We start from the raw sequence: 10,933 nt of genomic DNA, 5'->3' as shown, positions 1-10,933 counted from the left end.
CTGAAGTATGAGAAAGCAATAAATAAATAAAATACAGTGTTTATCAAAAAACCTGATTCAAGCGAAGTGTTCTGTGCAATCATGCTTTATTGTTAGCTTTTAAAGATGCAAATAATTCCCAACCTAAGAGAATAACTTTGTTTATATTTGACACAAGTTACTACAGAGAAAGGTTTATTCAACTAAATCCAAACTTCTCTTTTGTCGTCTTATTTACTCTCAGCAATATTTTAATGGAGCGTTGTTTATGCAACAAAAAAAGCGTTGGAAAGCCTATCTGTATCAGTTTGCTGAAACATTTACTTATGAATATCGATAAAACCTTTCTATTTTAACCCAAAACAAAATAACTAAGTTAAATCTCATAATTTAAACAAAGTAAAGTGACTGACTTTAAACCACCAAGGCCAACTTGACTTACTGTTATTTCTTGACTTGTGACTATCTTGCGACGATCTACACGCACTCACGCACATGGCGGATTCGTGCAAGTAGCAAGTTCCACCCATGGGTGGAGTGAATTCTGAAATGGTTCTCTCAAGAACATATAATTTGAGATTTTGTATTACCAGGCAGCATCAGACAAACTAGGTAATTTTCCATTTTCTGGGCTTGAGCATATTTCCAAGAACATTGTATTTCCCTGGTAACTCGGTTAATTCCCTGGTAACCTCCCATTCATGAATACTGTTATGGAAACATTAAGCATGGCCTGTAAACTATTCTTCAAACCAATGAAGGAAGTAGTTTTTGTTTGCCCTGGAGGTTTATTTCAGTTCCAGAAAAACCAAGAAAGCAGATCCAGAATTATCTGCGCTAATTAAGTTCATACCACCAAAAACTCTTACAATCATTAAGATATTAAATCTGAAACTTTTTCTTTGGAACAATCTTACAAGCTACAGCTGCTTTGATAATTTTCTACTACTGTACTTATTGAAATAAATTTAAGGAAATTTCCGGAAATCCTTTATTGAATTTAACCAAACAAATAATGACACCATACCTGGCCAATTGGGTTCCACTGCTGCAAGTTTTAAAACTATCACACTTCGTTGTTTACAGCCACCCAGCACCATTCCTACATGGTAGGCGGCTCACATTTTTAGCCAGGTTTTTTTTTCCTTGTAACTTTCTACAATAATTTAAATAATCTCATCTGAAGTTAAAGGTTGAAAGGCTTAACATTCTTAACATATTTTTGAGTAATTAACAAGTTTAAATATAACTCCACAAAAGTTGGTAGAATGAAGCCAAAAATATACCCCAGTTGCAATTTTGGTTGGTTTAATCTTTCTAAAGATTCTGTTACTGTTTTTGAATATGATGATGATAGTTTATATGATTATTTGCTTAAACTTTAATCAAGATGATACCCTTAAAAATCCCACAAGAGACTCCCATTACCAATTCCCATATTCTGTTTTTAACGTTTAGTGCTGGGCATTACCTGACTTTTGTTTCATTTCTCAAGGTAGAGCAGGCCAGCTGAAAAGAAGAACAAAAACATTTTATAATTATTTATTATTTGTAAAAATTAACAAACCTGTGAAAGTTTGAGCTCAATTGGTCGTCGAAGTTGCGAGATAATAATGAAAGAAAAAACACCCTTGTCACACGAAGTTGTATGCTTTCAGATGCTTGTTTTCGAGACTGAACTTTTATACAGTGTTTTTCAGTGTTCTATGGCACGTTTTGAAAAAAAAAAAAGGAAATCAGCTCATTGGCTGAAAAGTTGCATGCCTGGCAAGGGGAGCACATAGAGAATGAAACGGAGATGGGTTTCTGTATTTGTATGAGAAAGTTCAAGAAGTGTGTCTTACCTATCCATATGGTAGCAATGCAATCTACTGTTGTGGATTACACTTGTATGTGATCTCCATGTACTCATCTCCCTCGGCCCAAGGATTCCCGAACGTACCTGAGTCAGCTTGTACTAGGCAACTTTGTTTTGTATGACAAAGATCTCTTACTGTTTCAAGAGCTGTGGCTGAAAGTTGGTCTTCAGCGGGTAGGGCTTCCCCGTCTTTAAGGCAGTACCCATCATTGGCTAAGCGACCAAAGAAGAACTCTTCGATGAATATTTCTTGGCCGACATCGCAGAGAAGACTGACCGACTGACCCAAGCAGGCTCTGATGCTGGTTACAATGCTCAGCTCCTCTACGATCTCGTACACACAGGAGAATTCCACATGAAGATATTTGAAATCCTCAAAGCAAGGATCACCAAATTGTTTGACGAGGGCTTGAGGTATGCAGCTGTGTTTGTTCTGGCATAAAGCCTTCATCCTAGATATGCTGCTCTCCGCATTGCAGCTCTGATCGCCACTAACTTCTAAGCATATTTCAGCTTGTTTTGGGTTGCCAAAGTGTGCGTCAAGAATGTTGATGAATCTCTCGTCTTGACATTCAATCATCGCTTGTTGGTGTTGAGGTATGACAAGAGTCTGCGGGAAAGGGATTTCTGTTGGGAAAGAAAACATACAAAAACCATGATACTGTGACTTGCAAAATGTTCTGCTTAAAGACATTGGACACCTTTGGTAATTGTTCAACAGACCAGAATTCTCACTTGGTGTATCCCAACATATGCATAAAATAACAATTCTGTGAAAATTTTGACTCAATTGGTCATCAAAGTTGCAAGAGAATAATGAAAGAAAAAACACCCTTGTTGAACAAACTTGTTTGCATTGAGATGCCTAATAAAACGCTTCAGCATGCCTGAAGCTTTTATTATTTGAGTGAGAAATACTTCAGAGGGAGCTGTTCTCACATTTTTACTATGAACAGCTCTCCATTGCTCATTACCAAAGTATATTTGTTTGCTATCATTAATTTTGGGTAATTGCCATTAGTGTCCAGTGCCTTTAAAAAACAGCTCTATGAAATTGGGTCCAGGGGTCGATTTCACAAAGAGTTAGGACTAGTCCTTGGAGATAATATTAAAAACGCATGGCAAGTCCTAAGTTAGGAAGAGTAACTCGTCCTAACTTGAGATAAGACACGTATTAAAGCCCGGTTCATACTTCCAGCGAATGCGAAGGCGAAGCGAATGTTGACATCACAAACGCGCAAGGAATAATTCGCAGTTCAACTCTACTCAACTCACTTGCAAATATTGCTACGAAAGGAAGGTTGTGACGTCAAATCTACGCCAAATTCGCATCACATTTGCAGGAAGTATGAATCAGGCTTTATTTTTTGTGAAATCCACCCCAGGGCTCAGTGTTTATCTAAAGCAGAGGGGAAGAGTCCCACAATGGGCTAGGCACATAGCTTCCATGGTAGTCAGAGCTCAACAGGTCACGGCCATATTTCATAGAGCCGCTTAAAGTACAAAAAATCACTAAGCACAAAATAAGTATGCTTACCGGAATAAGGTTACCGGCCAAAGTACCATGTCACATGTACCATTTATGACTGGTGTCTTGCTTCTTTTTGCTTAGCAGAAAATTGTTAAGCAAAATATCTTCTTTAAGTAGCACTATGAAATTAGGCCCAGACTTTAACTTTAAGTACAAACCTAAGCACTTTTTGGAAGCTGAATCTCTGAAGAACCCTTCTTCGCACATGCATAATGTCTCCCCTTCTTTAGCTCCACAGAACTCATTTGCAGCACAACTGTATGTTTTGCAGTCTAGATTGTTGTATCCATTACAAGAGCAGATCATTAGGCAGTCTTTGGTGATGACACTTTCTCCTTGCTGTTAAAAAAGCAACAATAACACATAATGTTACTTGTTTTTTTTTACACATAATATGTGCCTTATACCCCTGTTCACACATCAACACCGCTTTCACTATGATGAAAGAAAGTGGACGAGCGTGGTCAATCGTGGGGCAAACGTTGGAGAATCTCCAAGGGCGTAGTTTGGTCTGAGTGGTACTGTCGGGGAGCTGCGTTCTCTCCCCACGCTTATTTTCAACATGTTCAAAATAAGCGTAGCCAGGTGGTAGCGTGGTAGCATCGTGGTAAGATCTCTGTGGTTTTAATAGACCCTGCCCATGAAATATGTAAATTGCACATAGCGCGTGCGCACTAACGTTTTGGTTGGCAAAATGAGGGAACATCGCGCTGTTTTGTACACGGCTAATGGATGCGTGACGCAGACGCGATTGCGCGTCTGCTTAGTGCACAACTCTATGGCGTTTGCCAACCAACAGGGTCTGTACGCATGCGTGAATGTGATTAGCATATTTCATGGGAAAGGTCCATTAAAAAAGCACCATCGGCAACCATCTCGAAGTAGAAAACTTCTCTGGGTGTAGTCTCCATTACTCATTACCAATAGTGTCCAGTGGGTCCTTTAACCATTGATCTTTGCGCGAAATTTGACCTATTACTATTCCAAAACAGCTCCAATCACTGGGGCAACCTTGGTAGTCTAGCTGGTACGACACTGCTCTAGAATTGCAAGGGTCGTGGGTTCGAATCCCACCCGAGTAATATGCCTCACAGGGCTTTGGAGAGCACTGAGTATACAGTGCTTACACACATCGGTGTATGGGTAAACAAAAATATTAAACAACAATATTCTTTTTCCCCGATGCAAGTTTAACATCTATTATATATCCAATCCCGGGAGAACCCGACAGCAGAGCGAGCAATATGGAGGCAACTGTTGCACAGAGGCACGGCTAGTTTTGAAATGAATTGACTAGCTCAGGCAACACCTTAGCGTCAGCTGCGAAAGGAGAGGGAACGTGAAAGACATCTCCATGGACCAACCCTCCCTATATCTACAACCTGTAAAATCTGCCTGAGAGTATGTGGCTCACGGATCGGACTTTTGAGTCATCGACGGAGTCACCTTAGGCACCAGCTACCTCAACCCTAATAACTTACTCTGTGGAGAGTATCTTCCTAGACATTGAGGGATTGCTTATTATTATTATTATCCAATACTGCTATTTACTTACCCTGTAATATTCTCCAGAAGCTTCATGTACACACCCACATTTCTCTATTGGGACACAATCTTTTCCTTCTTTTAGCTGACCAGTTGGACACACACAATTTTCCCTGTCGGCCAAGTTACATGTGAGAGCGGCAGTTGGGTTGGCACAGTTAGATGGGCACGCAGGGCTCTTTGGGCTGTACACCATGTTCATGACCAAGCAATCAATAACTAAAGAAAAACAAAATTGATCATTTATTTCTCAATAATTTCCCATAGCTGAGTGGCATGTCATGGCAGGCCAAAGCTCGTGTATTGTCAGTAGCAGAGTGTGGATTTGAACCCTGGTCGTGACACTTGACATTTTGTGCTTACTGCGCGATTTTCTAAGGCGTTTCTATTCTAACTCCGGTCTTACAATGCTACAGTAGCATCCTTATTGAGCCCAAATCCAATCATTCATGGGGAGACCGATCTTTCTCACATGCTGCCCCACGTCTATGGACGAATTGCCTGCACTAGTTAAAACATCCGTGTCTTTAACACAATTTAAAAAACAACTTAAAACACATCTGTTCAAGCAGGCATTTTTGAGTCAATAGTATGTCTTTTGTAATTTTGTGTTATTTTTTGATGTTTTCTTAAACATTGCATTTGTATTGTATTCTGATCTACTACATGTTCTAGATTTCTTCTCAACTTAGGCTTACGTTCAAATTATTGTTATTGTATATTATTTTAATGTTATTGTTTGTATTTTAGCGCCATGAGCACTTTTGTGGATTCAATGCTCTGATATGGTTTTATCTTCATGTGTTATGAATTTAATCTATAAACTAATTATTAAAACAATTATTTTTGTATATGTTTTTTTTTTTTTTTTTTTTGGGGGGGGGGGGCCAGTCTTAAAAAATGGATTTCCGATTAAAAACAAAGAAATCACACCCCTTATTGTTTATGGTCACAAGAGGGCAGGCTTTATACTCACAGCAGAAGTCAGCCCGCCTCCAGCTAATTGTGATTTGTTTATTAAGACACTCCTCAGCATAAAACTGATAGTCTTCACAGTAAGCCAGACCATCAGGCATAGTGCACATATCTGTCATGCAGTTTTTGTAAGCTGTTGCGGGGTCCACAGTGCCGTGGCATTCCTGGAAGGGTCCTGCAAGAACAGGCAAAACAAAAATCAAGTCAGTTTTGAATAAGTGAATTTATACAAATTAACGACAACATTTGGGACAAACATTCCCAAGTATTTCATAACGCAATATTTTTCAAGATGTTTATAACTGCCTAGGACTTTTTCAAATCTCAACATCGAGGTTTGGACGTTGTGGATCTTTACCAAAACTTTGAAAAAAATTGCATTAAAGGGAAGGTACATGTTTGGTAATTGTCAAAGACCAGTCTTCTCACTTGGTGTATCCAAACATAAGCATAAAATAACAAGCCTGTAAAAATTTAGGCTCAATCGGTCATCAAAGTTACGAGAAAATGTCGAAACAAAAGACACCCTTGTTAGACGAATTTGTGTGTGTCAGATAGGAATCAAAGACTTCTAGCTAGAAGTCTTTTATTATTTTAGTGAGAAAATACCTCTTTCTCAAAAACAACGTTACTTCAAAGGGAGTTGTTTTCCACAATGTTTTATACTTTCAACAACTCTCCAATGCTCGTCACCAAGTCAGTTTTTAAGTTAATATTTGTTTTGAGTAATTACCAAACGTGTACCTTCCCTTTAAAGCAACCCTACACTTTCTCACCACCATCAAAAATACACTTGGATATGGACTGTGAACACAGGCATGCAACTGCCCGTTGAAAAAAAAAGAAGGGAAATTTTCAAAGGCACAACGCCAAGTGTGGAGCGAGGCAGCCGAAACGCCATGGGACATGAGACCCACAATGGTACCCTAGAAAATGTTGAGGTTTATTATGCTCTAAGGTGCAGTGTTAGCATCCTAGGCTCACTTTTGTTGTAGTTGTATATTGTTATTGCCAGGCATTGTATTAGGGTACGTTTTTTTACTTTTTTAGCACTTATCATTTTTTTTTTCTCGCAGAAATTCCGCGGAAACGCGGAAGAGTTGCATGCCTGTGAACACTGACAAAAGTGAAGGTTTATAAAAAGCAAAGAAAAAAGGGGGGGCTAATGTGTTTGACTTAAGTGCGTGTGCGTGTGATTTTGATTGAACGAATTCAGTCTGGTAACATGTTTCACTTCACAATAAGTAGACCGTTACGGCTACCACTGTTTCTAATGTAATTGCTAAGGACGTCGTATACTTCAACGTATGATGATGCAGAATCCTAGCCATAGCCACAGCCGCTAATTCGGACATGGCCTAAGCCGGTTGTAATAGGACCCAGACAACACTTTACCTGATGCATCAATGAGCTGACTGCATACTTCTTGGGCTTTCCCTTTGACTGTTGCATCAGCGCAAGGTTCAGGTAGAACACAATCAACACAATCAACACATGGTTCTACACCCGCTACAACATTGGTGTCTTCGACATTCCACGACCTTCCAAACTTCTGTGGGTCATCAACCTACAAATGCAATACAAACAAACAAACCAATTGATGATAATAATCATGATAATAACTAATAATAACAATAATTGTGGCTTCTTATATAGCGCAAATGTCCATCACTCAGTGACGCTCCTGGCGCTGTAACATACAGTATTTCCTGCCAGATGTGGGACTAAGTTTTGAATTATGAGACCTAATTCTGATAGCACAATGTAATGCTTTTACAAGGTGCTGTGGCGCAATTTGCTGCCGAGCGGACCAGGAACATCAGGGCGAACCCCTTCTCTTTTCAATAAGTGCACTGGGTTCTTTGTACATGCGTTACACATGATATAGACCATGTGACCTCTGTTGTCACTCGAAAACCATCATGATTCGCGCACACCGCCGGGAAAAACCTTTGTGTTTTGGCAGCCAGCTAAAAAGTGTATGCAATCTTACCATGACTACACGTCTTTTTGCCCGGCGAAACATGACGTATACAGTGTTTTTTCAACAGAGGGCGGTTTGAATGTAAACATGGGTCACATCATCTATAAAATACAGGGTATGATCCCAATAAGGGTATAAATATAAATATTGTTTATGCGGTAGATGTTTGATTTCGAGATCTCAAATTCTAAATCTGAGGTCTCGAAATCAAATTCGTGACAAAATTACTTCTTTCTCAAAAACAGGGGAACATCTCAAAAACAGGGAACTGTGTCTCACAATTTTTGTACAATCAACTTCTCCTCATTACTCCTAACCAAGAAAGGTTTTATGATAATAATTATTTTGAGTAATTACCAATAGTGTCCACTGCCTTTAAGCTAACAATTATTTTGAGTAATTACCAATAGTGTCCACTGCCTTTAAGCTAACAATTATTTTGAGTAATTACCAATAGTGTCCACTGCCTTTAAGCTAACAATTATTTTGAGTAATTACCAATAGTGTCCACTGCCTTTAAGCTAACAATTATTTTGAGTAATTACCAATAGTGTCCACTGCCTTTAAGCTAACAATTATTTTGAGTAATTACCAATAGTGTCCACTGCCTTTAAGCTAACAATTATTTTGAGTAGTTACCAATAGTGTCCACTGCCTTTAAGCTAACAATTACTTTGAGTATTTACCAATAGTGTCCACTGCCTTTAAGCTAACAATTACTTTGAGTAATTACCAATAGTGTCCACTGCCTTTAAGCTAACAATTATTTTGAGTAATTACCACTAGTGTCCACTGTCTTATGCTAACAATTATTTTGAGTAATTACCAATAGTGTCCACTGCCTTTAAGCTAACAATTATTTTGAGTAATTACCAATAGTGTCCACTGCCTTTAAGCTAACAATTATTTTGAGTAATTACCAATAGTGTCCACTGCCTTTAAGCTAACAATTATTTTGAGTAGTTACCAATAGTGTCCACTGCCTTTAAGCTAACAATTACTTTGAGTATTTACCAATAGTGTCCACTGCCTTTAAGCTAACAATTACTTTGAGTAATTACCAATAGTGTCCACTGCCTTTAAGCTAACAATTATTTTGAGTAATTACCACTAGTGTCCACTGTCTTATGCTAACAATTATTTTGAGTAATTACCAATAGTGTCCACTGCCTTTAAGCTAACAATTATTTTTGAGTAGTTACCAATAGTGTCCATGCTTTTAATGAGTGAATGAGTGAATGAGTGAGTTTCCTTACCAGCATTCCCATGCGAGTGGTGAAATCATCTTCCTGGTCGCTATTGTAGTTCCCACAGAGACCTTCCACGTGGTTAAAGTAGTCTCCGGTTACATCCACCTCAACAAGGTATCTACCATCCCAACGTATCACAATACCGGAATCCGTTGTAACCACCTGTAAACAACAACAAATTAATATTCATAAATACCTAGATAGTTCATCCATTCTGATTGGTTGAGAGGGCATCACGTGGGGGTGTTTGAACAGATGATATAACACCAGTAAAAAAAGTGTTGAAACATGGGCGTGACACACGAGCTTGCACCTGTGCTTATAAGACGGTTTCTTCATTCCTACTGGTCGAGAGCAACGGCTGTAACAGTTGTGCCACATCATGCGATATGCGCGACCCGCACAGCAATCTCCTTATAAGGAGTTGTTTACCAGAGGGCCGTACCATTTCATCGCTGGAGGGGTGTTGTGTTGAAAGAAATCAATAAACAATTATAATTTTTGCATTTATTTTACTTTATTTCACATTGTTTCGGTAAAATTATCAAGAACCAGGCCTCGGATGGTTTAAACCACTAATTGAAAACCTAGCTCTTCACCACACATTGATTCCCTTATTCAAATTAGGATTACCAACCAAATTTAAATGTGTTGCACATTGATTGTTACTGGTATTCAGCTGTTGTTTGCTTTTTCTGAAAGTCACATGGAAATCTGGTTGGTAATCCTGTTTTTATCAAGGCACAAATTTCATGCTAAGCAAATTGTTGTGCTTAGCAGCTCTGTGAAATTGGGCCCAGAGCCATGAAGTTTGGCCCATGCAAAACCTTTCTTTTTTATAGTATAGTATAGTGTACACTTCAACAAAACTATGAGCTTATAGTGTGTTCCTTACCACATTGGGTGTATCAATGCTAATTGTTAACCCAGCTGTTGTGTACCCATTGGTTATGACATCATCAATGTAAGTCACTCCCATGCTGCGCAGCTTGATTACCTACATGGGGAAAAAAAAATCAACGTTCAAAAAGAGATTATGAATGTCTTAATGCATGTACATGTAACAGACCAATGAATTATGTTCAACACCAAAATTAATATTCTTTATCCCCGATGCAAATTGAACATCTATTATTTTATCGTTGCGGTGCCCGCTGCCAAAACATAGGATTCGAACTGCCTCTAGCTACCGGGCAACCTCGGTAGTCTAGTTGGTAAGACACTGCTCTAGAATTGCATGGGCTGTGGGTTCGAATCCCACCCGAGTAATACAGTATGCCTGTGATATTTTTTCACAGGACTCGGGAATGTACTGAGTACACAGTGCTTACATACATCGGTGTATGGGTAAAAACCAAATTTTTTTTTTTTTTATCCCCGATGCCAATTTAACAACTATTATATAATGCTCAACATGATAACAGGTGTAGAATTTGGCCCTTTGACAATAGTCAGGCAACTTTAATGAGTACATGGGCTGATGTACATGTAAATGGTAGAGGCTTTCACAACTTTTATACGCTATAAAAGGTTTTCCCGAACGAGGTTGAAAAACTATGGAAAGCCATAAATGCAAATCAAAAACAGATAGCTATAGTTTGTAGAAATGTTTCACAAATATTCAAAAATATTTGAATTTTATTGGAAACAAATCAAAAATCATAACATATATTTCAGCCCATGAATCGTTACAGAAAATGTTCAATTTGGTGACAATTATTTTTAACAGGATTGATTGTTTTGCTATTATTCCGCTGGCCATGCCAACTGGCCATGCCAACTGGCCATGCCAACTGGCCATGCCAACTGGC

General features: G+C 38.7%; 1 protein-coding gene across 1 annotated transcript in view; it reads right to left on the bottom strand.

Annotated features, from left to right (window-relative positions):
- Positions 1–67: 67 nt before the first annotated feature.
- The window catches only part of LOC139947003 (uncharacterized), a 91,256-nt gene continuing 80,390 nt past the window's right edge, over positions 68–10,933 (bottom strand). Inside the window, exons 61-68 of the mRNA XM_071944812.1 lie at positions 10,018–10,119; positions 9,129–9,284; positions 7,284–7,455; positions 5,890–6,063; positions 4,924–5,132; positions 3,527–3,707; positions 1,824–2,464; positions 68–1,488 (exon numbers count right to left, since the gene is read on the bottom strand). Of these exons, the coding sequence (XP_071800913.1) occupies positions 1,848–2,464; positions 3,527–3,707; positions 4,924–5,132; positions 5,890–6,063; positions 7,284–7,455; positions 9,129–9,284; positions 10,018–10,119 (1,611 nt within the window). The 3' untranslated portion in view covers positions 68–1,488; positions 1,824–1,847. The remainder of the gene's footprint in view (positions 1,489–1,823; positions 2,465–3,526; positions 3,708–4,923; positions 5,133–5,889; positions 6,064–7,283; positions 7,456–9,128; positions 9,285–10,017; positions 10,120–10,933) is intronic.

The sequence above is a fragment of the Asterias amurensis genome, chromosome 14, assembly GCF_032118995.1.
Source record: "Asterias amurensis chromosome 14, ASM3211899v1".
NCBI lineage: Eukaryota > Metazoa > Echinodermata > Asteroidea > Forcipulatida > Asteriidae > Asterias > Asterias amurensis.
Note: the sequence above shows the minus strand (reverse complement) of the source record. Positions and strands in the feature narration are given on the sequence as shown.